Source organism: Nyctereutes procyonoides, unplaced genomic scaffold (genome assembly GCF_905146905.1).
Source record: "Nyctereutes procyonoides isolate TBG_1078 unplaced genomic scaffold, NYPRO_anot_genome, whole genome shotgun sequence".
In the NCBI taxonomy this organism is placed as follows: domain Eukaryota; kingdom Metazoa; phylum Chordata; class Mammalia; order Carnivora; family Canidae; genus Nyctereutes; species Nyctereutes procyonoides.
The window spans coordinates 18,041,782-18,067,961 of record NW_026575128.1 but is presented as its reverse complement, the minus strand read 5'-3'; the positions used below and the strand labels follow the sequence as shown (position 1 = coordinate 18,067,961).

The window sequence follows — 26,180 nt, the reverse complement described above, 5'->3', positions numbered from 1 at the left end:
AAAAGTTCATTTATTGTAAGTACATCTCCCTCTTTAACGCAGAAACAGAGAGATGACTATAAATCACAAGAAATTCTTTTTAAAAATTTACATTCAATTAGCCAACATGTAGTACATCATTGGTTTCAGATGTAGTGTTCAGTAATTCATTAGTTGCATGTCACACCCAGTGCTCATCCCATCACGTGCTCTCCTTAATGCCCGGGACCCTGTTACCCCATCCCCCCAAACACCTCCCCTCCAGCAACCCTCAGTTTGCTTCCCATGAGTCTCTCATGGTTTGTCTCCCTCTCTGATTTCTTCCCATTCCATTTTCCCTCCCTTCTCCTATAATCTTCTGTGCTGTTTCTTACATTTTACATATGAGTGAAACCGTGTGATAACTGCCTTTATCTGATTGACTTATTTTGCTCAACATAACACCCTCCAGTTCCATCCACATCGATGTAAATGGTAAGATTTCATCCTTTCTGATGGCTGAGTAATATTCCATTGTATATAGAGACCACATCTTCTTTTTTTTTTAAGATTTTATTTATTCATCCATGAGAGACACAGAGAGAGGCAGAGACACAGGCAGAGGGAGAAGCGGGAGCCCGATGCGGCACTTGATCCTGGGACTCCAGGATCACACCCTGGGCCAAAGACTGCGCTAAACAGCTGAGCCACCCGGGTATCCCTAGACCACATCTTCGTTATCCGTTCACCTGTCCATGGACATCTGGGCTCTTTCCGTAGTTTGGCTATTGTGGACATTGCTGCTATGAACATTGGGGTGCAGGTGCCCCTTTAGAATCACTACATTTGTATCTTTGGGGTGAATACTTAGTAATGTAATTGCTGAGTCATAGGGTGGCTCTGTTTTTAACTTCTTGAGGAATCTTCACACTATTTTTCAGAGTGGCTGCACCAGCTTGCATTCCCACCAACAGTGCAAGAGGGCTCCCCTTGCTCCGCATCCTCTCCAACATTTGTTGTTACCTGACTTGTTAATTTTAGCCATTCTCACTGGTGGTACCTCATTGTGGTTTGATTTGCAGCTCCCTGATGCCAGATGATGTTGAGGTTTTGTCATGTGTCTGTTGGCCTTTTGTGTGTTTTCTTTGGAGAAATATCCACAAGAAACTCTTATCAATGAAAAAAAGAAAAGAAAACTATTTTCAATGGAGAAGGCATAGACTTAAATATGCATAACAAACCTTATCATTGTTTTTTAATTTTATTTTAAATAAATAAAATTTGAGAGAGAGAAAGAACACAAGAGGGGGTAAGGTCAGAGGGAGAAGCAGACTCCTCACTGAGCAAGGACCCTGATGCAGGGCTTGATCCAGACCTGAGCCAAAGGCAGATGTTTAACCAACTGAGCCACCCAGGTGCCCCAAACCACACAATTGTTTGCTTGATTTTCCTGGTAACCTTCCATAATTGGCCTCCTCACTCCCATTCCAACGTCTTTCATTGATCTTTAGCTGAAGATGGTATTCAAGGTGGTGGCTTGAGCCATTATGGGGAATTTTACTCAGTTTTTCTGGATATCTCCCACATATACACACACACACACAGAGAGAGAGAGAGAGAGAGAGAGAGGCAGAGATGCAGGCAGAGGGAGAAGCAGGCTCCATGCAGGGAACCCGATGCGGGACTCGATCCCGGAACTCCAGGGTCACACACTGAGCCGAAGGCGGATGTTCAACCGCTGAGCCACCCAGGCATCCCATCTGATGCACCGTAAAATCCAGCTCAAGTAAAGCATTCCTTAAATAACAGGGAATCATAGGCTGATAACTGACCGGGGGTTGTGTCATGGGCACACTGTGAAGGCGCACACACGAGTTGTGCCTTTCCACAATGTCAGCTTTAGTCAATCATAAAGCAAAGTTAAATCATAATTACAAAGTAGGTTCAGGGAGCCCCCTGGGTGGCTCCGCGGTTTGATGCCTGGCCTTCGGACGAGGGCGTGATCCTGGGGTCTCGGGATCAAGTCCCGCGTTGGGCTCCCTGCATGGAGCCTGCTTCTCCCTCTGCCTGTGTCTCTGCCTCTCTCTCTCTCTCTCTCTCTCTCTCTCTCTCTCTCTCTCATGGGTGAATAAATGAAATCTTTTTTTAAAAAAATATGGTAGGTTGAGGATTCCAAACGCAATGGTATTTCACCATGTGGTTGAACTTGGCTTCTTACACAGCAAACAGAGCAGGACATAAGACAAACCACACAACAAAGCAGATAACAGAAGGGTGTAGTAAGTTAACGAACCAAACTCGTGAAGTGAGTCTATGGCCAGATGGTTGAGATAAGGCCTCGGTCAGGCCCGGGTCACCTCTGGGCACTTAACCGCTTCTGATGATCTCAGTTCTGTTTGGAGATCAACAGGGCAAGAGCCTTTGGGGACAGTTGCTTTTTTAAGTGGTAAGACATAGAGGGGTCAGGTCTGAAGAGTCTGACAGTTTGCTGCCCAAATCCTCCCCTTTCTAAAGGGATTGAAACGGCCTTGAGCTTCTGTAGACCCCTCTGGTTCTGCTTGTCACCAATTCTGGGCTTTCAGGTGACGATGGTCCTGGGAATTTCTCCTGGCTGAAGTACCTTTAACTACCGTGTCATGGCTTGACACAGGCCCCTCCCTGACACAGGCTTCTGCTTGACATGAGAGACTCCATTTTGCCTTCTACAGGTTGTCTCAGATCACACACCATCAATCCAACTACTTTCTAGTGTTTTGGGGTGAAGAAGAATAAAAAGACAGGAATTCTGGGCACCTGGGCTTGGAGGACTTGAAAGATGGCTTTGAGAAAAATTAAGATGGCCATATATATATACAGACCTTCCTAACAAGTTCATGTGATCCACGGAAGACCTAAATCAGGTAATGACTCGGTGAAAGTAGAGGGAGGAGATGAGGAGAACTATGGGGGCTCCCGTGTGGAGGGGCAAGCTCAGAAAGAGATCCACGGTTTTGCAAGGCATCACATCTTACTATACTTTGGGACTTGAGTGGGTAATTTTGAGAATTATAGGAAGCAATGCATGTGAAAATATGTTTTTAAACAATAAAGTGTTATGTCGATATAAATTGCCCGTAATATCATCATAAGCTTGTTCTACCCCAGTCATTTCAGTTTGAACTAGTTAATCCAGTGTTTCTGGAATAAGTGTGATAGTCTACTTTTGATGTGGAAGACAAATTGCTGCGAACCCCCAGCCATACATCCATACCTTCAACTGTGAGCTAAGCAAAAAGCTCTACGGCTTCTCTGAAATAAAGCCAGTTAATTAGGAAGCACCTTAAACTGAACTATAGAAACATATCCCTTTATACCTGCAGAGATCAAGTACAAAGCAGCACAGAAAAGTGAGTTAACCATTGTTCCTGGAGCTGTTTGTTTGGTCTGCTTCCTAGAGTTCTGTCTCCTCACTTCTCTAACAGAAGCTGCTCGGGTTGTGGCTCCTAATTTGAGTTCCTAAAGAGATATTATCCTTTAAATACAAATTTAAAGTCATTTGTTGATTATATTCTTTATTTAAACATTTTCCGTGACTTTAACTTCTTCCTATTAATTCCTTAGGATTTTCCTTTGTTAACCACTATTCAGTGTTTTGGTACAATCGTTTCTCAAACCGTAACAGTGATAAATGTCCTCAGGCAGATGATGATAACGTATTAGGGTGTCTTACCCTGGACTCCATGGGCTTCCAAGGACTCCATGGATGGAATTTATAGGGTCCATGAACTGGCATGGGGTGTTAACCTCAAAAAATAAAACTAGCAGTTATTTTGCCAGCAAAAATGAGCTTATTCGGGAATTGCAGAGAATTGTAATCAGGGATAAGCAGGCTACTATGGCAAAACTATAGGCAAGTCCCTGAACAAAGGAGGGGAACTCTTTCTTTTCTAGAGGAAAGGAAGAAGTTTGGAAAGCTGTTATAAACAGAATGTCCGCTGGTGTTCCCTGGGAGTTGGAAGAATAGTAGCTTTCCGTTGGCTGGGTTGTGACCGGCTCAATAGGCTGGGCTGTTGGGGAGCCGGGTGGAGAAGCCCACCTTCCTGCTGGGATAGTAGAGCAGTAGGACTTGCCAAGTAGTCTTTTCCTGTTGGATCTGCAGTTGGTGTGAGTGGTAGGGCATCAAAGTGCCCCCTGCTGGCCTCCACAGCCCTTCTAAACTAGGTTTCCTTTTATTAATTTTCACAGGGAAATAATGTTAACATCTGTATTTTCACTAACTTGCAACTGAAATTTAACAATTCCTTCATTTGGGGGGGCACCTGGCAGGCTCAGTCGGAAGAGTATGTGACTCTTGATCTTGGGGTCATGAGTTCAAGCCCCACATGGGGTGTAGAGGTGACTTAAATAAATAAAACAAAAAAATGTCTTTCTGTTGATGGTCTTTTTGGTTGTTTCCATATCTTGCTACTGCGAACAATGAACATAGGGGTGCGGGTATCTCTTTGAGATCTTGATTTCAGTTCCTTCATATAAACCCTCAGAAGTGGGATGGCTGGATTATAGGTGGTTCAATTTTTTTTAAGACTTATTTATTTTGAGATGGGGGGAGAGGAGCAGAGAGAGAGCATACATGCGCACCTGCAACACACACAGAGAGAGAAAGAGAATCCAAAGCAGACTCCCTGCTGAGCATGGAGCCTGACATAGAGCTCGATCTCCTGACCCTGAGATCATGACCTGAGCCAAAATCAAAGTCAGACTCAACCAACTGAGCCACCTAGGCATCCCAGTAGTTCTATTTTTAATTTTTGGAGGAATCTCCATATGGCTTTCCATAATGGCTGCCCTAATTTACATTCCCATCAGTAGTGTACCAGGGTTCTCTTTTCTGCATATCCTCATGTTTAACGTTGGTCTCAGCTATTGGATAGTGATGCCATCAACTAGGGATGCCTGAAGGCATGTGCATTGCCCCCCACAGACATTTTCCCAACCAGAACTGATTCTGTCGCAGGACTGGCCCTTGTGGCTCATATGATGATTGCAAGATACACCTCAACAACAACCATCAGGGAACTTTGAAAAAACAAGACTTATTATTCATATATTCTGGAAGGTACATGACACACGCAAAGCCACATAAGTTCTTGTGTAGAGAAAGAGGGCACAGACTTGGGGCTCTGCCTTTATTAGGGCCTAGGGTGGGATGCCTAAGATTTTGAGGTTTCATGTTTTATCGGTGAATTTAAAACATAAAAGCAGGAATGAAAGCATGGGAAAGGAAAAGCAGGGTCACACAAATGGTCAGGTATCTATCTAGATCACCCAAGGCTGAAAGGGGAACTTCGTGGGCGGGATGGCATGGCTCCTTATCTAGTTGTACAGCTGGCAATGTGTTTATTTGAGATGGATGTTTCTGAAACAGATGCCTTGGCAATCAAAAGCTTCTTGTCAGGCACTTTACACTCACACCTGTCGCTTTGTTTTTTTATCTTAAATGAGAGTCTTCCTATAATAGATACATGGTGATATCTCATTGCAGTTTTGACTTGCATTTCCCCGGTGGCTAGTGATGGTGAATGGCATAAACATACAATGGAATGTTATTCAGCCTTATAAAGGAAGGAAATCCTGGGATTTTTGACATCATGGATGGACCTGGTGGACATTATGTTGAGCGAAATAAACCAGACACAGAAAGACAAATATTGCCTGATCTCACCGTATGTGGAATCTACAGTAGTCAGAATCATAGAAGCAGAGTTCAGTGGTGGTTACTAGGGGCTTGGGAGGTAAGGGAATCGGGGAGGTGTTGGCCAAATTTCAGCTGTGCCACTGAATAAATTCTGAGATCCGACGTGTAGCATAGTGACTGTAGGTATGTTGAAACTCAAAATAGAGTTGCTATGCTAAGCCCCACATCACCAAATTGAGACTTCACGACAGTTTTGGCTCGTTCAGCACTAGTTAGATCATCTGCCAATAGATCCCTGCCATCCCCTGAAGGAAAGTGACCTCGCAACAACTGACCTGCTTTTTTGCCAAGTATAAAATCCTTGTTCCTGCTTCCTCCTGCCTATTAACATCTTTCATTTTGTACAGCGCCTTGCAGGTCCTTTCTCTCTGCTAGATTGGATGCCGCTTGATCCATGGATCACTGAATAAAGCCAATAAGACCTTAAAAATTTACTGGGCTTAAGGGGTCCCTGGCTAGTTCAGGTCCTCTTGATCTCTGGTTTGTGGGTTCGAGCCCCACGTTGGGTGTAGAGATTACTAAAAATAAATAAATAAACTTAAAAAAAAGAAAGTCAGGGCAGCCCCGGTGGCACAGCGGTTTAGGGCCGCCTGCAGCCCAGAGTGTGATCCTGGAGACCTGGGATCCTGGAGTCCCACGTCGGGCTCCCTGCATGGAGCCTGCTTCTCCCTCTGCCTGGGTCTCTGCCTTTCTCTCTCTCTCTCTGTGTCTCTATGCATAAATAAATTTTTTAAAACTTTAAAATAAATAAAAACGAAAGTCATTTGAAAAAATGTACTCAGTTTCATTTTTTTTTAAACAGGTGGCAATACAGTACTATAAGCTCGAAATTTACTGACAGGATAAGTCCTGTTTCTTAGCACACACAGAAAAGGCTGCCTATGTGCGGTGATAGATTTGTTAATCAGCCCGATTGTAGGGTTTATTTCAGGAAGTATATGTACACCAAATCACTATTTTAAAAAGATTTCTTTCTGTATCTGCTATAACTCAAATGATTCCAGTTTAGTCCTTACACACACACACACACACACACACACACACACACTTACTTTCCTAGCATCTTCCCACATCTCCATTCCCCAATTTGTTTAAAATAGTCAAAGGGAGAAGGAAAGGGTGTGAGAATTGGGAGGGATCGTTCCCCTCCACACACAGACACAATGGTTTCTGTGTCATGGTCATGGATCTGGTGGGCATTAGTCTTTGACCAGAGTATATGAGGATACTAAGGTGTGTGCATACTTATGAACGTAAGAATTAAAAGAGGGTAGGATGAAAATTATCGCTCCCACAAGAACCACAGCACAGGCTTCTCAGATAACGTACTCTAAGTCCTTTATTACAAGGAAAACATGAAAGATGTTTCAATCAGGAGGAATGAGTGAGTCTTAAATGATCTAGCACATTCTTAATATTCTGACTTGCAAGAGTGATTTAAAAGACAGGAAAGAAAGGAAATCTCTAGTATCATTTCTTGGTCTTGTCAGACCCCAGCACAACAAGGAGCCCGATTATGCAGATAGAGCTCTCATTTTGCCAGCCTGCATTTCCAAATTTCTAATGCTTCTCCCAACAGCTGACTTTTGGGAATAACAAAAAGCAATTGCTTTCAAAATGCTCCCTGTGGTGAAGTGGAAAAAACCCTGGATTAGTAGCCAGTTCAACTGGATTTCTGTCTCAGCTTTTCCTTGGATTTCATGGTCTTCCACAAATCCCTGAACTTTGGGCTCCTACATACAACAGCATCAACAGCATCCCCCAAGTGCGGGGCCATTAAAAGGAGATGATTTAGATGAAAGCACTTTGAAATGCTGTTTAAATCCATATAATGACTGAATTCCAGAGGACAGGCTCTGAGAGCTAGACTGATCAGTATTATAAAAGAAATAAAAAAAGTTGAGTACAGAAAAGCCCAGAGTCATTACAAGTTTACATCTGCATTTCTCTTTGATACAATTGTACTTAACTGAATGGATTATAAAGAGAAAAAAAGTAAGAAGCAGAGAAGACAGAGCTTGGGGCAGCTCCCGTGCGCTCCTCGCTGCTATTCAAGATGTAGGCTAAAGGCCACGGCGTCTATCTGTCAAAGTGCACAGGGAGCTCCGGGTCCCCCTCGCAGGCAATGACCACGTGCCGAGTGCTCGCCGACGCCCGATACCTGCAGTTGGGGGCCCGGGAGCTGCCCGTCTCCCTGCAGTCCGTGACCTTCACTACACCCTCATGGCAGTTCATCTTGCCGTTCTTGCACTGGATGTTGGCGGTGCTACAGATACTACGAATGTTCCAGATGTCTTCATGGACAAAGGTGTTGAAGCGCTTGCACTGGCGCGTGGTCATCTTCCGCCTTTGCATCATGACATTGCAGTAGGTGTCGTTGCCACCCTTCCCCTCGGGGTCCACGTGCTGCCGCAGGAATCGCTGATACATGCGGTCCTGGCCTTCGGCGGGCTGCACCAGCCCCAGCCCCAGCAGGGTCAGCAGCAAGAGCAGGAGCAGAGCGCGGGTCCTCGGGGGGGCCATCACTAGCTCGGAGATGCCTACACGGACACCCAAGAGGCAGGAGAAAGCAAGGTGAAACCCAGGAACAGGGGAGGGGTGCTGAGAGCAGCCGACTGGCCTCGCCCCGACTCGGTCCCCTCTCTGCTTACAGGACCTTTGTGTTGACCCCTCTTGATGGTGGGAAAAAAAACATTTGTTTTACAGAGTCAAGCACGCAAACAAACAGAAGCCTCCGGAGCAGCAGCAACGAAAGCACCGCACTAGAGACTTCAGAGCTCTAACTGAAGAAAGGACCCCAGGCCCCCGGCTCTAAAATCTGTACTCTCGCCACCATCCTGACTCGCCCATCCCGCTTCCTAAATCTTCAAGATATGAACCACGTCTATGCTCAGAGTTGCTTCTCTCTAGCAACAGAATTCTTTTATTTAAAGATTTTACATTCGTGACAGACACAGAGAGAGGCGGAGGGAGATGCAGGCTCCCTGCAAGGAGCCCGATGTGGGACTCGATCCCGGGATCCTTCCTGGAACCAAAGGCAGACCCTCAACCACGGAGCCCCCCAGGCTGCCCCTAGCAGTGGGATTGGATCAGGATGCTGAGACTGGTGCTGCCTCGGGCTGTCGGACTGGGACTGGCAGAAAGTGCGACCTTGACCCGCAGGGCCCTGGCTGGGACCAGGCCTGTCACAGGGTGGGAGAAATTGTCTCCCATCCAACAGGGAGCGAACAACCCAGAGTGGCCGGGGCAGCTCCCGGAGGCAGGCAGGCCCAGTCCTGCTGCGCAGGGCCGCCGAGCCTCCACCCAGCTCCCCGGACAGCTGCGGCCGCGCCACCGTCCCTCCGGGGTGCTGCCTCCTGGCGCCTAACTGAGGCACCGCCTGCACCCACACTTTGGTGAGGGCCATGGCCAGGATGAGGCAGAACCGTCTGCTTGCCCAAGGACCCTGCTCCATGCCCCCTCCTGTGTCCACAGCCGCCCTCCGGCGGAGCCCAGAAAGCTGGAAGCTCTAGGCCCTTTGTGGGGCATCACTGATGGGTGCAATGGGGCCAGGAAGAGGGGAAGCCAAGGGGCGGCAAGCCAAGGCACTCTGCTCCTCAGCCAGTACTCGAGGGCACAGCTGGCACCCTGGTAATGGCTTCACTGCAGCGCTGTGCTTTGGGTCGTCTTCCCCAGGTCCAAGCCTGGCCTCTCCTCTTGCACAGAGCAGTCGACTTTCTCCCCTCCTGCTCCTTTATGACCGAGCTTAGAGTTCAGCAAGATAACTGGCTACAGAGAAGACTTCACTCACGCAAGAGCAAACCCACGGCGTCAGCCACACCAACCAAATTTAATAAGACACAGCAAAATATTTGCAAGCAGAAGTCCAGTGCAAACATTAATGGGTACAGCCAGGCATAGCAGAAAACCGAATGACCCCAAATCATTGCAACACATTCTTTGTGGTCAGAGCTTGCCCCAAAGGCTTTTGCTGCTGCACCAGGTTGACTCTCAATAAGAACTAGTTTTTTTTAAAGATTTTATTTATTTATTCATGAGACACATACACACACACAGAGAGAGAGAGAGAGAGAGAGAGAGAGAGAGAGAGGCAGAGACACAGGCAGAGGGAGAAGCAGGCTCCATGCAGGGAGCCCGACTCGGGACTCGATCCCGGGACCCCGGGGTCATGCCCTGAGCTGAAGGCAGACGCTAAACCACTGAGCCACCTGGGCATCCTGAGAACTAATTCTGATACTGTGACCCCAAACACCTAGCTTTGCCACATTAACTGTATGACTTTGGGGATATTACTTAACCTCCCAGAATATTTTCTCAAAAATAAAACAAGCATCATCATAATCCCTGCCTCTTACAGATGTTATAAAGAATGAGTGATGAAAAAAAAAAGAATAAGTGATGAAATTCCATGTAAAGTGCTAATCACAATGCCTAGCCCATGATAAGTGTTTAGTAAATGTTGGCAGTGATCTTTTCACAATTTCCATTCTTCTTGGTTTCCTCTGCTTCCTTCAATCTGAAAAAATAATGAATGACTGCAGCAAATTGTATATATTTTGGATCCTCTCCCCTTTATTTTTTTAGAGTATTTCTATCCCCAAGGAACTACAAGGCTCTTCTTAAGCTGAAATATCTCACCTACTAGAATTTTCTGCTGTGTCTCTAAGAGAAATGTGTCCTCTCCACATTGCATGGAATTTTCTTCCTTGAATGCCACCATGCCTCGAAGGACTTGACACTTTTGAGGCTTTTCTTCACTTTTCCTTGCAAAGTCCATAAAGTACAGCCGGCCAGCATTTTAATCCCTCAAGTGACTCACGCGAAAGAAAATGACCTGCCTGTGACTTGGTATTTCATACTAAACAGCTTTTGACCGTGAGAGAACTAGAGACTCAAGCAAAGAGTCCTAGGACTGGCTCCACAGCTGCTAGCAGGACGGGAAGCACCGCATCCCCCTGCCTTGCCGTCTCCCAGGAAACAGTCATTTGCCCCAACATAGAGCAGAATGTGCCATGGTAACGCTCTAAGCAGATTTTTGGAGAAGACACCAGTTTTCACAAATATGGTGTGAATGGCCCATGCCTTTGACCTTCTCTATCAAGAGCTTGAGGGGGGCACTGATCTGTATGGAAGTCACTTTGCCCCATATCAGGGAGACAGTACTGGTTGGAGAACCTGAGAAAGGGTCCAAAATATTCTACCAAAACCTGGAATTTTCTTACTCCTGAAAGAGTTTTTTGAGATTTTATAAGGTAAATTTTTGAATAAGAGAGGTTTGGAAAACTTCTCCCTAACTACAGTGTCTTCAGTTTTGAAATAGGTAAAGTAGACAGATTCATGGGATGAGTGTACGCCGGTAACCTACTTCTCCATCACTTGTTCCCAAAATCTGAATCTTTTCAGTGAGGCTGGGCTCCCCCAGGTGGCACCGAGACATTGGTCTATAACCCGAGTATCGAGCAACTAGGTTTGGGGCCCATTTCAGGGCAGTAGGGGAGGCCACCATTGGCAATACTGTGACAACAAGAGTTATATATTCACAAGATAGCGAAACTGTAACTTTTGACTGTAATTCATTAACTGCTTTCCAAATAAAATACTGAGGCACCAGTTGATAGAAATTAGTTTAACAGGAAGTTAATCATTTAACCTGTGGATCGATTAGTATATTTTACAGAGTATCATTAACCTAAGTGTATGTTTACTTGAAGACCAAAGCTAGAGAAAGAAGAAGGGATAATCTTCTACGGCTTCCCTAGACCTCATAGTTGCCAGATAGTCGATAATGGAAGAGGTTAAGGAGAAAAGTAATGTAATAATGAATAAATAAATACATAATAAAATAGCCATGAGGATATCTAGGAATGTTCCATTCAAAGCAACATGCGGAAAGTGCCTCCTCCTTAAGTCGAGGGGGGGCTACGCTTTGGTATCCGTGCAGGGGCACGTGTGCATGTGTGTGAAAGGAGAAAGTGGGGTGCACGTGCTGGTGTTTAGTCCTGGACTGTTCTCCTCAAGGTCTGACACTTGTAAACGTAACACTGGCTTGTTATTTGCCCCTTCTGAAAATTCCTAGTTGCCAGAAGCCCTCGATTTTCCCAGTCCTCTCTGTAAGGTGCACTTCACCGCCTTACCTTTACGGAAAGCTAACGTCCCCTCCCTGCCGACTGATAAGGGACAGGGCACTTCCACCCTCCCAGGTCCTCGCAAGGAGTTGCTGAGTAAAGGAAACGGGGTAACAGTGGGCCAATAATCAGCGGCAAGACTTTGGTTCTTACCGATTTCAGAGACATTTTTATTTCTTAAACATCTTGTAAGATGGAAAACAGGCGAAACAGGTTGCTCGTGCTCTGGGCCTGGCTGTGCATGTTGCGGCCCCACGCCGGGGCCTGGGGGGAGCGGGGGTAGGAGAGCAGAGCCGCTGGGGCCTCTGGCTGCGCTGCAGAAAGGACTCCGACGACGACGTGCCAGAGCCCGGGTCACTCTGTGCCCGCTGGGGGCCGGGGGACCCGCCTACGTGCCTGCAAGTGGTGACCTGGAAGGGAGACTTGCTCAGTCTTAAAGCTTGTCCGTAAGGGTCCCATTCTTATTTCCGCACGCGGCCCTGATGCCGGCCCTGTTGCCGTGAATAAAGGTGTTGGTGTCCTTGCGGGGTGTCCCGGCAGGTGCGGCCGGCCTCAACTCGCCTGCTGCTCTCACGCTACCTGTCATCCCGGCCCACGGCTTGGCACCATGGTGCCCGGGCAGGACGTGTCAGTACCTGGAGTCCTCCTGGGCCCGGCTCCCCCGGGTCACAGCCGCCCCAGCAGCAAGACGACCAGCAGGGGCCCAGGCCCATCACCACCTACCGACTCCTGCCAAGGGCAAAGGTGGCGCCGTGGGGCCCAGAACAGCTGGCGAGTCAGGCTGAGAGGCCACGGACTTTCCTCTCCACGACAATCAGGTATCTTCGGTCCCTAGTTACATCTTTTCTTATATCTTCCTCATTAATCTCAAACTTTTTGTCAATCCATTCCTTTGGAAGGTCTATTTAACAGTTTCCTGAACGGGGGCACCTGGGTGGCTCAGTGGATGAGCGTCTGCCTCTGGCTCAGGCTGTGATCCTGGGGTCCTGGGAGGCCCAGGGCGTGACCCCGGGGTCCCGGGATCCAGTACCGCACTGGGCTCCCCATGGGGAGCCTGCATCTCCCTCTGCCTGGGTCTCTGCCTCTCTCTCTGGGTCTCTCATGAATAAACAAATAAAATCTTTAAAGAAGAAATAAAAATTAAAGTTTCCTGAACAAAACTTCCTGCCCCAATCATTCTTTCCTATCCTTTAGGATTGCTCCGTATTTTTTTTTTTTTATTCGGTTAAGTGTGTCTGCCTTTAGTTCAGGTCTTGGTCTCAGGGTCCCAGGATGGAGCCCCACATCCGGCTCCCCACTCAGCCCAGAGCCTGCTTCTCCCTCCGCCTCATTCCCCTGCTTTGTTCTCTCTTGAATAAATGAATAAAATCTTCCTTAAAAGGATGAGGGGACTTTTAGAGAACCTTGGGCCCAGGGAAGGGCCAGTCAGAGGACCCCTGCTGGCTATGAGGAGAGCAGTTGAGAGCAGTTTTATCCTCAGGTGAAGGGAGGCACACCTCATTCCCCCAAGAAGCAGGTTGTTCCGCCAAGGGCGGAATTACGAGGAACTATTTAGAAAGAACAGGGAGGAACGCGGAGGAACCCATGTAATGCTTGGAGGTGGGTCTGGGTCAACTCCCTTGGAGGACTGGAAGACGAATAAAAGCTTATTCTAGGTGCTGCTTGCATTGGGAACTCTTTGGATTATTCTTAAAGAATATTTCCTAAGTTTCCCCCGTGTGCGGACATAGACTTTACACCACAGGCAAGTGATGTTACCATGGAGTAAAACCAAAAACCCCAAAACAACACCTTTGATTTTTTTTTTTAAGTCAGCTGTATGCCACACATGGGACTCAAACCCACAACCCTGAGATCAAGAACCATCTGCTCTACTCTCTGTGCCCACCTGGCTCCCCTCCTTAGGCCTTTTCATCACGTCAAAGGCTTTCCAAGTTGCTGCAATGCTTTCTCAACTCTTTCTCCAAAGAAGAAGAAAGAGGAATGCCACTATTATCGCTCAGAGCTGTGATCTCAAACTCTAGATCCCACACAACCCGGGGGTGGTGTGTCACATACACAGACACACCCACCGAGGAAACACGGTACTTCTTCCTGGAGCATGACTTTAACTCAGGGATAGATAATTTGAAAACAGAATTAAATAAGTATCGATCATAATAAAACCGAGAACAGATTTTTTGATGAGCTTTTTAAGATTTCATCTCTTATGAAATTTGAAGATTTGAGACTTGAAAGTTTGGCGTTTGCAGCAGATAGTTTCTGATTAGACTTTTAGTTCTTTGGACAAAATTTAAAGACTATCCAGGGCCTTTAAAAACCACCATAGTAAAAAAAATAAATAAATAAAATAAAATTAAAAAAAAAAACCACCATAGTCCATGCTCACTTTGGCAGCATGTATGCTAAAACTGGAAATGATTAAAAAAATCACCATAATCCTACACATTATATCAAATACATGTGACTACACCCACCTCCAACAAAGACAATGGATTTCACTGTAAATCCGAAACTGATTTTATGGGGCACGTGGGTGGCTCAGTCAATTAAGCGTGGAACTCTTGATTTTGGCTTAGGTCATGATTGAGCCCCCATGTCTCCTCAGCTCCACGTCTGCTTAAGATTCTCTCTCTTCCTCTTCCTCTGGTCCTGCCCATCACTCTCCCTCTCAGAAAAGAACTGATTTTTTTTTTATAGTTTTGCTTTGCAAGTTGTTTGAGGGTAATTCATTTAATTTATGACTTTTGGCATCACGCATACTGAGAAATTCTTGCAAGGGGAGAAAAATCTGACCTTCAAACGATTCTTAAGTATAATATAATTCCTATGGATGCTACATTCAAAAATAAATTATATTTTCATAGACACGAGAGGATTAATTTTTATTTTATGCTCTCTTCTGTGTAAGTCATGCACATTATTTTCCTATCAAATATTTTCGTAGCCCTCACAGAGGCCATAGGTCATAGCACTAAGCCTGTAGTGTTGCCAAACAGCCTGGGAGTATGACCCTGAATCTAGAAAAACAAGGAAATCTGTGGTTTTGCCGGTTACATGTGACCGAGTAAGCGAAGTGAGCTCTCTTTCTCATCAACATTTGGCGTTGATCCACCTCGCCTGTGTTTCATAATAACTACAAACAAATTTGGTATGGTGCAGAAGAAGGCCAGGCAGACACTAAGACACCTTTTGACTCTTCCACGATACTGGTACAAATAGCAGCTGGAAAGGTTTCCATTAAGCACTTATAGTATCATTTGTAATAAAATCAGTGAAATTGCTTTCTCGGGAGTTTAGCAAAAAAAAAAGTGTCACATAACTGCAGAGGGGAGAGCCACCTCTAAAGGAATGATGAGTATTCCTTCGTGGCTGACAAGCTCTTCACGTCTATATTGTGCTTTTCCATCTCCTGGGTGTGTTTACTCCTTGTAGTTTTTCCGGAAGACCTCATCAACGTTTCATTGTAATCAACTAAGTTTCTTGCTCAGCAATGGACAAATATTGCCTTCTAGTGTCAAAGATAATTGTAAGATAACAGGATCTCAAGTGAGAAGGGGCCTCACAGGTGGCACGGTCAACACCTCTGCCAGAGGTCAGAATGCCAGAGTCAAAAAAAAAAAAAAAAAATCAGCGAGTAGAAACAGGGCTGATAGTACCCAAAAGAGTCATCAGGTGGCAGTGGTGGACAGGAATGTTCCCAAGAAACTTTCCTCGACATCTTAAAAGCCATCTACGAAAAGCCCACAGCAAATATCATTCTCAGTGGGGAAGCACTGGAAGCCTTTCCCCTAAGATCAGGAACAAGACAGGGATGTCCACTCTCACCACTGCTATTCAACATAGTCCTGGAAGTCCTAGCCTCAGCAATCAGACAACAAAAAGACATTAAAGGCATTCAAATTGGCAAAGAAGAAGTCAAACTCTCCCTCTTCACCGATGACATGATACTCTACATAGAAAACCCAAAAGCCTCCACCCCAAGATTGCTAGAACTCATACAGCAATTTGGTAGCGTGGCAGGATACAAAATCAATGCCCAGAAATCAATGGCATTTCTATACACTAACAATGAGACAGAAGAAAGAGAAATTAAGGAGTCAATCCCATTTACAATTGCGCCCAAAAGCATAAGATACCTAGGAATAAACCTAACCAAAGAGGTAAAGGATCTATACCTTAAAAACTATAGAACACTTCTGAAAGAAATTGAGGAAGACACAAAGAGATGGGAAAATATTCCATGCTCACGGATTGGCAGAATTAATATTGTGAAAATGTCAATGTTACCCAGGGCAATTTACACGTTTAATGCAATCCCTATCAAAATACCATGGACTTTCTTCAGAGAGTTAGAACAAATTATTTTAAGATTTGTGTGGAATCAGAAAAGACCCCGAATAGCCAGGGGAATTTTAAAAAAGAAAACCATATCTGGGGGCATCACAATGCCAGATTTCAGGTTGTACTACAAAGCTGTGGTCATCAAGACAGTGTGGTACTGGCACAAAAACAGACACATAGATCAATGGAACAGAATAGAGAATCCAGAAGTGGACCCTCAACTTTATGGTCAACTAATATTTGATAAAGGAGGAAAGACGATCCATTGGAAGAAAGACAGTCTCTTCAATAAATGGTGCTGGGAAAATTGGACATCCACATGCAGAAGAATGAAACTAGACCACTCTCTTTCACCATACACAAAGATAAACTCAAAATGGATGAAAGATCTAAATGTGAGACAAGATTCCATCAAAATCCTAGAGGAGAACACAGGCAACACCCTTTTTGAACTCAGCCACAGTAACTTCTTGCAAGATACATCCACGAAGGCAAAAGAAACAAAAGCAAAAATGAACTATTGGGACTTCATCAAGATAAGAAGCTTTTGCACAGCAAAGGATACAGTCCACAAAACTAAAAGACAACCTACAGAATGGGAGAAGATATTTGCAAGTGACATATCAGATAAAGTTCTAGTTTCCAAAATCTATAAAGAACTTATTAAACTCAACACCAAAGAAACAAACAATCCAATCATGAAATGGGCAAAAGACATGAAGAGAAATCTCACAGAGGAAGACATAGACATGGCCAACATGCACATGAGAAAATGCTCTGCATCACTTGCCATCAGGGAAATACAAATCAAAACCACAAGGAGATACCACCTCACACCAGTGAGAATGGGGAACATTAACAAGGCAGGAAACAACAAATGTTGGAGAGGATGTGGAGAAAAGGGAACCCTCTTACACTGTTGGTGGGAATGTGAACTGGTGCAGCCACTCTGGAAAACTGTGTGGAGGTTCCTCAAAGAGTTAAAAATAAACCTGCTCTATGACCCAGCAATTGCACTGTTGGGGATTTACCCCAGAGATTCAGATGCAATGAAACGCCGGGACACCTGCACCCTGATGTTTCTAGCAGCAATGTCCACAATAGCCAAACTGTGGAAGGAGCCTCGGTGCCCATCGAAAGATGAATGGATAAAGAAGATGTGGTTTATGTATACAATGGAATATTACTCAGCCATTAGAAACGACAAATACCCACCATTTGCTTCAACGTGGATGGAAATGGAGGGTATTATGCTGAGTGAAGTAAGTCAATTGGAGAAGGACAAACAGTGTATGTTCTCATTCATTTGGGGAATATAAATAATAGTGAAAGGGAATATAAGGGAAGGGAGAAGAAATGTGTGGGAAATATCAGAAAGGGAGACAGAACATAAAGACTCCTAACTCTGGGAAATGAACTAGGGGTGGTGGAAGGGGAGGAAGGCGGGGGGTGGGGGTGAGTGGGTGATGGGCACTGAGGGGGACACTTGTCGGGATGAGCACTGGGTGTTATTCTGTATGTTGGTAAATTGAACACCAATAAAAATTAATTTATTAAAAAAAAAGAATGTTCCCAACATTGACCCCGTGGAAGAGAGGGGGTCTTCCTGGGAGCACAGGTGTACACAGGCGGTGGGGATACTGCTGCTCAGAGGCCTGCTTAGGGTCTCTGTCCAAACACCCTGTGCTTTAGATATTAAGTTCAAGGACACTTTACTAGATCTAAGCGGCAGAGCAAAAGTCACAAAGCTGATCTGTCTACAAGGATCTCGTCAAATAAAGATTTACCTGTTGTCAGTTTTCACGGGTGCCATTTCCAAGCCATTATCTGTGTGATCTTGGGCAAACAAGGACCTGTTTACTTGTCGGTGTTCCCTAACCGTGTGTGATCTGTAGGAGGGCAGAGCCTGTATTGATCACCTGGAGTCACAGTGCCTGCCTCATGGTAGACCTCAATAGTTATGTTTTTAATGACTGACTTCATTTTCCTCTCCAGGCCTAAAGTTGTCCATCTATAAAAAGAGAGAGTCGCTAACTGTAAAGGCCTGACCACAGTTCACATTAAAGCATAAAAGAGCCTTTTCTTTTCCTCTCCTTTTCTTCCGCAAGAATGGAATTGCAGAGGGACGCCTGGGTGGCTCAGCGGTTGAGTGTCCGCCTTTGGCCCAGGGCGTGATCCTGGAATCCTGGGATTGAGTCCCACATCGGGCTCCCTGCATGGAGCCTGCTTCTCCTCTGTGTCTCTGCCTCTCTCTCTAGGTCTCTCATGAATAAATAAATAAGATCTTAAAGAAAAAAAAAAAGAATGGAATTGCAGAGACAGGTTTGTGCATAAGTTTAGTTGCTGACAGAGGCACCAGCCAGAAGAAATACCCAATAGATTGACTGAGATGCATCATCTCCTTAAGGCTCAGCAGGTAAGCCAAGCCCACAGGCCATCTCTAGTTAAGGCACTGGACTGACACAACATAAGCACTTCACGTCCGAAGAAAGCATTTGCTTGTGGGGATTTGAAGGCCCTCCTGGTTCAGTCTTAGAGGTTAAGGAATAGCTTTGTTTGCAGGATTTGCACATTCATTCTGCAACAACTCAGCCAAGGTTTGCGCAGGCTGATTGGAATCTTAAACCCTAAGGCATCTAGAAACCAAATTCCAGCAAGTATACACTAGGGCCACCAGTATCAACAGCTGTTCTCCCACTCATAACTTCTTCACTTATAAATTCCATACTAAATTTCCCAAAAAGAGAGGTAAAATGGAATCGGGAGAAGACAAGTAAGAGATATATGGGGTGCAGAAGTGAATCTGCCTAGGCCAAGTGTGTAGAGCCTCCCAGATGCTGGTCAAACTCATTCACGTGTACCCTTTGACCCCTGAGCCTGTAACTGTCAGATTTTTGTCAGTGGAATTTGTCCCATAATTTGTTTTTTAGGCTAACTTCACCTTCTGTCTCAAACCAATCTCTTGGTCTTCATAAAAATTAATATACTCTTTCTCTCCCCACAGGCAATGTTTTGTATTCAAGGGATCCATCGAACTTTATGCACCAGAGAGTTAACGTGACAGTTTACAATTATAACTATGGCTCTGGCTTCCATAAATACAGCCTCACACTTCTGTGTGTCCTAGGGCGAGTTCTCCAAGGTGGAAGCGAAACTCCCAAAGCGTATACCTCTCTCTATCTCCTTCCCTTTTTCCTTCTCTTCAACCTGCCAGTATACCTTTTTTTTTTTTTTTAATCTTGGCATATGTTGTTCCATTGTGCTTTCAAAGAGCATCCGAAACTTTCTTAGGCAAGAAATTTGCAGGAGAGTTTACAAGAAAACAGAGCTAAAGTACACTCTCTGGGTCTTGTAAGCCTTAAATAATGTTGGGGTGTGTGGGTGGGGTTCCAGATGCCCTTCAGCAGATGCTTTTCCTAGATCTTTGGGCACTTTATCACAATTTAGGGACACCCCACCCCAATCACACCACTAGCTCCCAGTCTTACTAATTTCCCTTTATCCACATTTAGGCCGTCCCAGAAGATATGTTTGCATTTTAAACTTTAGAGTCTAATTCATTTCCTTCTTCATTCATGAACTTGGGCCAAGAGTTTTTAAAAGGGAAAAAATGGTTTCATTAAAATGGACAGATGTCTAGAAATAGTATACATATAAACAAATAGAAAAATGGATTACCCGGGAGGAAGAGTCTTACAAAAAGTCTGGAAGTTTCCCTCCAACTGAAGATGGGTTCCAGCTGTTTGTTCCTTGGTGATGGGTTCCAGCTGTGTGAAGCTGGAGGCACCTCTCGGTTCTGATTATATAGTGATTGCATGAACGGGGAGGGAAGACTAGATCTAAAGATCCCTCATGCTGGCAGAGACATTAAAACCAAGGGCACTGCTCTTGGACAAGGGAGGAGAGTCATTCACCTCTTCCCTGGGCATGATTGAGTCGAACATTAACCCACATGAATCAGAGATTTGTTCTGTGAGGCTTAAGTTCGATAAACATGGCCTTTTGTCCCTCGTTTGCCTTTTTCTGATGTCTGTGTTTCTCACTCTTGCCCATGACACGACATGCTGTGGTCTGGATCCATAGGGTGTTTCTGATCGTATGGGCCATCTCCAAGAGCCATCTCGGAGGAAGCCTGCAGAGTAAGACACGGCTTCTCAGTGGGACGCTGCCCCATGGCCCTTTGTTCTACCCACATAATTTGGTGTCATGAAAAGATGCTAAGTAGGCTCTTTCAAAGATTTCACAGAAAGAGAACAGCATTCCTAGAGAAGGTTATGGGAGAGCTGTTAGTACCCTACCCTCGACCTCAACCTTCCAGCCACCAACCCTCAGAAGTTTCCTTGCCCTATTTCCTTTCATCCTTACCTTGTTCACAAGAGATTAACCCCAGCACTCAACCTTCTGTCCCTTGTAAAACTGACCATCTCCACCATCAGTGCAACAGCCATATTGCCTCTACTCACAATGTGGGTTTGTCACTTGAGTAGAAAGAAGCCAATGGGGTCAAAGGTTACTGAGATCACTTTCTAAAGATTCTGTAGTTTCAAGTATCAGGCAGCAGCAGGATGCCAACTGTGTCACAGACGCCCAGCAACAACCTCGGCTGGTGCTGAATCTCCAACAGTGCTGTTTTTAAAAATTCCTCAACCCGCCGTTGTCATCCATCTACAGTTTTCAGTCTGCCTATCCCGTGCTTCCTTTGGGAATTCTCTGTACGTGGTGCACACCGTGCTGAAGCAAGCATGGAGCAGCTGCACGGGCTCTAGACTTCGGCTGTGTCGCAGTGTGTGTATAAAGCTGGGGAGTCAGCCAGAGTAAAGCCTGTTTGTGTAAGAGTCTGTGATGTCCTGGGAAAGGGTTCACCTAACAGAAGGACATGATGAGAGGAGGGAGGAAGATGCTAGGGTCATGTTGGGCAAGGACGACATCAGGGTTGGCAAGTGCCTGGCCTCCTGGGGCCTAAAGCAAAGGCAATAAAAACTTTCATAAAAATCAACGTTGTTTCATTAAATTTCTCTAAGATTCAGAAACCACACAGCCAGTCAGTGTAAAGAAATGCATGCCATGGTTGACTGGAGGTGGGATGGGGTGGGGCAGGACGGAAAGTCCCTTCCCCACTGAGGGGATCCTGTTGGGACAGATTTGAGGCAAGTCTGGACAAGAGCTAGAGCAACAGGTCAGACCATTTGTTCTATCGAAAAGGAAGCGGATGCTGCATGTTGGCTTTTTTTTTTCTTTTTTAAGATTTTATTTATTTATTTGGGATAGAGCATGGGCAGAGGGGAGTAGGGAGTTGGCTAGAGGGAGAAGCAGGCTCCCCGCTGAGCAGGGAGCCCGATGGATGCGGAGGCCCCATCCCAGGACCCTGAGATCATGACCTGAGCGGAAGGCAGACAATGACAGAGCCACCCAGGCGCCCAGTGTGTTGGCATCTTTAGACATTTCCAGCAGCATGGGCCGCTCTGTAGGGCCGGGATGGACCTCACCCAGGAGGTGGAGCAAGAGAGAAGTCAAAGGCAGCCCCATCGTCTGGGTTAAAGGGGCCAGCCTGCAGACACGTGTACACCCCGGGAACTTGGGGAAAGCTCGGAGCAGACCGTGCACTGCCCTGGAGTTCCTACAAGGCGCGCGTGGAGCTGGCCTACTGTAGGTGGGCACACAAGCCATCGGTCGGCGCGCTCCGACGACGAATTCATCTTCTTGTCTCTCCATTAGGTGGAACCCTTAGAAGAATAATTGTGCAAGTCATCTTCGCATTCTTAGTGTCTAGGAGAGCGAGTGGCTCCTGGGCCCCAAGGCCTTGGGATCCCTCGGGGCTTCTAGAAATGTACCAACTGATCTCACGGTGGTGGCGATCCCAGCCCCACAGACTCTCCCGCCTTCTCTCAAGACTAGAGACCCAACTGGGTTGGGCAGCAGTTATCAAACAAGGAGAAGCCTGATTCCCAGGCGGGGCAGGAAGGCTTCCAGGGCTGGGGAGAGCTCTGCTTCCGGCCTTACTGCTAAATCCTGACCTCGATTTCTTAGGCATTGGTCCCCCTCCCAGTGCAAAAACCTCTCGGGGGTTAAGCCCTCCGTGGCTCCCAGCCGCTCGCGCCCGTGCTTTAGAGCTTGCCTGAAGACAGTTTCGGTACCTGGGACGGTGAGGGTTGGAGGCCGAGACGGGCGGGCCTGGGCCGCACCCAGCGCTGCCTTTCAGCTGCGGCAGCCACAGTCCTGCCTGGGCTTCACTTCCCCGACCTCCCGCCCATGTCCCGCATCCCCACCCAGGCTCTGAGTCTGGCCCCAGCACGTGGCCACAGTCTGCCTCCCCCTCGGTGCCCGCTGCTCGGGGTCACTGAAGCCTCTGGAAGGGAAGGCAGAGGTGCCTCTGCCCACACAACGTTCTGTCAAAGAACAAAGTTCAAAGTCCTTCAGGCACAGAGAGAACCAACGAGGCGGGGCTCCCTGAGGGGCCTCCACTCCCCAACAGAGCACCCCAGCTGACCTGCCCTTGGTGGGCAAACCGCTTGAGTGGTACCTACTGAAAATTAAAGGGAGGTGGGGGGCAGCCCGGGTGGCTCAGAGGTTTAGGGCCACCTTCGGCCAAGGGTGTGGTCCCGGAGACCCGGGATCGAGTCCTGCATCGGGCTCCCTGTAGCAGAGCCTGCTTCTCCCTCTGCGTGTGTCTCTCTGTCTCTCATGAGTGAATAAATAAATAAAGTCTTAAAAGAAAAAACCTAATCATAAGATTTTTAATTTTTTTTATTTTTAAGATTTTATTTATTTATTCATGGGGGACCCAGAGAGAGAGGCAGAGACACAGGCAGAGGGAGAAGCAGGCGCCCTGCAGGGAGCCCGATGCAGGACTCGATCCCGGGACCCCAGGATCACGCCCTGGGCTGAAGGCAAATGCTCAACTGCTGAGCCACCCAGGCGTCCCCCAATCATAAATTTTTTTTTAAATGTTCTGACACCTTGAACTTGAAAGTAATTCTCCTTTCCCTGAAATTTGTCCTGTGTTTCTTCTTCACACTAGTAGTTTCCTTGCAAATAGACACAGGAAGGCCAAGGTTCTCCTTCTAAGGACCCAGGTGCTGGTGTCCTATACCCTTTATACAGAGTATATACGTTTAATTCTGTTTTTTTTTAATCTGTTCTTAAGACTAATTATAAAATTAGGTGATGGAGAGAAGTGACTAATCTCTAAATTTGGTCTAACTCCAACGTTCTTTTAGGTTTATAAGCAAGAAGCTTATTTACTAACAGAAACAATAGTTAAAAAAGGGTGAAGTTCCGGGGGAATCCCTGGGTGGCGCAGCGGTTTGGCGCCTACCTTTGGCCCAGGGCGCGATCCCGGAGACCCGGCATCGAGTCCCACGTCGGGCTCCCGGTGCATGGAGCTGCTTCTCCTCTGCTGTGTCTCTGCCTGTCTCTCTCTCTCTCTCTCTCTCTCTCTCTCTCAGTGACTATCATAAATTAAAAAAAAAAAATCTCTTAAAAAAAAAAAAGGGTGAAGTTCCAAAGAAAAGAAGGCTCTCCTCGGAATTGAGGACACTATGACTGAGGGAGACCAAAGTCTTGTTGACATGCCTGTACCTTCGAACAAACACAAAACTGACACATTTACTTTTCAACAAACTCTGGGCCTTGTGCCCATTCTCCTTCCCAGATATCACAAGGTATTCTTCTGAGAATAACTGTTAACACAGATCACTCTTTGCTCAAATATGGATTAAATGAAAACTCCTAATGAGGGGTTTCACTGGCCTGCTTTGGCCCATTTTCTTAGCCATCTACTTTAATTTCTGAATCACATGGGCAAATGCTTCCAAACATAACTTGACAAATCTCTTACCTTTGCCTACTTATAACCTGACATCGGCTCTTTCAACAAGAGCCAGAGCCACTCTTCTCTTCCTAGAATGGTTTTTCCCCATCCTTTCCCCCAAACTATAGCTCTTGTCCACGTTACTAGAGCACCTTCTTATATATAAGTGCCATCTTACTAACACCCTACCATCCCCCTGAAGTCATAGAATAAGAAACAGGGAGGGGCACCCAGGGGGCTCAGTGATTGAGCTGTCTGCCTTCGGCCCAGGGCATGACCCCAGGGTCCTGGGATCGAGTCCTACCTGGGGTTCCCTGCAGGGAGCCTGCTTCTCCCTCTGCCTATGTCTCTGCCTCTCTCTGTGTCTCTCATGAATAAATAAATAAAACCTTAAAAAAGGAAAAAGGGAGACCTGAAGAACTATCTATCAAGCTCTCATTTTACAGATGAGGAAACTGAGGAACAGAGAAAGAAAACATGCACTGCCCAGGGAACATCTGGTGTTCCAGGGACTAGAAGCTTCCCAATGTACCACACAGCTTTCATATTCCACGCTAGCAATTTCTAGAAAATTAAAGATCATTTAACAGGTGCCACTGAAGTTGCCGTTTAAGGGAAACCTATCGAGTATTTCCATGAATTCAACAAATATTTTACTCTCCCCTTATCTGTAAAAAGAGTTGCTTAAAATAAAAGGTGTGTAAGAAAACTCTCCGTCTGCAGCAACTGGTTAGTTCACTGTGTAGTTACCTAGTCCTTTGAACCTCTGAGGCTGCTTCTGGGAAGTTGGCCAGTGCTGTTCAGATCATTGTGTCACTTGGGCTTCTAGTGATTTCATTTATGACTTGCTCATAGGGTTCTTAATGACACGGAGGGAGGGTCTTGCCCCATTTGAGATTTCCCTGGTCTCCAGGATGATGTGGAAACCATCTGTAGGGCCCTTCCTAAATAAAGATGCTCTGTTTTGCCTAAGTGCTACCAGGTGTCACCATAGGACATGCGGTCTCCGTGCAAGAAGGCCAATGATCCCAACATTCTCCCAAGAAAACTTAAGAGGCTTTGCGTGTCTCTCAGAATTTCGGGACACAGGCTGGGGGGGGGGGGGCTAAGGGTGAGGGGAGAGAAGTGAGGAACCAGAAAACAAAAATGCAAGCCCCAAATGTCAGTTATACTGGCAAAGGCCGGACAAGGCCTGCTCGTGAATCTGGCGATCATCCTGGGCACCAAGTGAAGAATCCAGGCCTTCCACGGCCTCCACAGCCTTCGCCAGGGAAGAAGGTGTCAGGGTGGGGGTGCAGCCTCCGCAACTCAAAGGAGAGCGAGGCCTTTACCTGCGTTCCCGTTCCTCTGGGCTCCAATCCGGTTCCGCAGACGCCTGCCTGAGGGGCCCCACTTCGCTTCTGCTAAGAGGCTCCTCGGGCCTAAACGCTGGGGGTAGAGACCACTGACGAGGAGGAGGGAGGGAGGAGGGGGAGGGGGAAGAGGAGGGGGAGGGGGGAGGAGGACGATGGGGAGAAGGGTGAAGGGGAGGAGGGGGAGAGGAAGGGGAGGGAGAGAGGAGGAGGGGGAGAAGGGGGAGAGAAGGGGAAGAGGAGGAGGAGGGGGAAAAGGGGGAGAGGAGGAGGTGGGGGAGAGGAGGAGGAGGGGGAGGAGGGAGAGGCGGGAGGAGGAGGATGGGGAGAAGGGTGAAGGGGAGGAGGGGGAGGAGGGGAGAGAAGGGGAGAGGAGGAGGAGGGGTAGAAGAGGGGGAGGAGAGGGGAGAAGGGGGAGGGGAGGAGGGGGAGAGCAGCATGTAGACCCACCTGGGCCCGGGCGCAAGGCTGCAGAGACGCGCAGGACGGGGGAAACTTTTCCCCAGCGGCGTATCCCCCTCGCGTGATGCTAGGAGCTGCCAGAGACGCAAAGACGGCCCCTGAAATCTTGCTTTGGGCGCTGGGTGGCGTCGCGGGCGTGCGTGTACATGAAGGGCCGGGGTGCGGCGGGGCGAGGAGGGCGGCGCCCTGTTCCTCCCCGGGAGCCCTCCCGCCCGGATCTGCCTCTGGGGTGGGCGCCGCGGGCCGGGCGGGGCGGGCCGCAGACCGAGGCGCAGGCGGGGCGGCCGGGGGGACGAGGCCGAGGGGCACGGCCTGGGGGCGCGGGGCCCGGGAGCGGGCGGCAGGACACTCGGGAGACTCGGGAGCGAGAAAGTTTGCCGCGAACCGCACTTGTG

The 26,180-nt window shown here is 47.1% G+C and overlaps 1 protein-coding gene across 3 annotated transcripts; it reads right to left on the bottom strand.

Moving 5' to 3' along the window:
• Nucleotides 1–7,013: 7,013 nt before the first annotated feature.
• Nucleotides 7,014–26,141, bottom strand: LOC129520535 (ribonuclease 4). 3 transcript variants are annotated; one of them, XM_055341570.1, is made up of 2 exons: nt 25,774–26,141; nt 7,014–8,232 (listed from the first exon to the last, which is right to left on the bottom strand). In XM_055341570.1, exon 2 carries the CDS (start codon nt 8,213–8,215, stop codon nt 7,772–7,774), a length of 444 nt encoding a protein of 147 aa, XP_055197545.1. In that variant the 5' UTR covers nt 8,216–8,232; nt 25,774–26,141; the 3' UTR covers nt 7,014–7,771. The 3 variants fall into 3 exon arrangements, with proteins under 3 accessions (XP_055197545.1, XP_055197546.1, XP_055197544.1); XM_055341571.1 differs by lacking the exon at nt 25,774–26,141 and adding an exon at nt 25,303–25,392; XM_055341569.1 differs by lacking the exon at nt 25,774–26,141 and adding an exon at nt 19,840–19,998.
• Between the last annotated feature and the right edge of the window lie 39 nt (nt 26,142–26,180).

Bases quoted from the DNA above. Each gene is read 5' to 3' on its own strand.
- LOC129520535 (XM_055341569.1), bottom strand. From the start codon at position 19,978: ATGCAATCACTATATAATCAGAACCGAGAGGTGCCTCCAGCTTCACAC. The intron at 8,233-19,839 runs GTAATCCATTTT...GTGTCCGTGTAG, and splicing joins TGTAAGACTCTTCCTCCCGG to GCATCTCCGAGCTAGTGATG.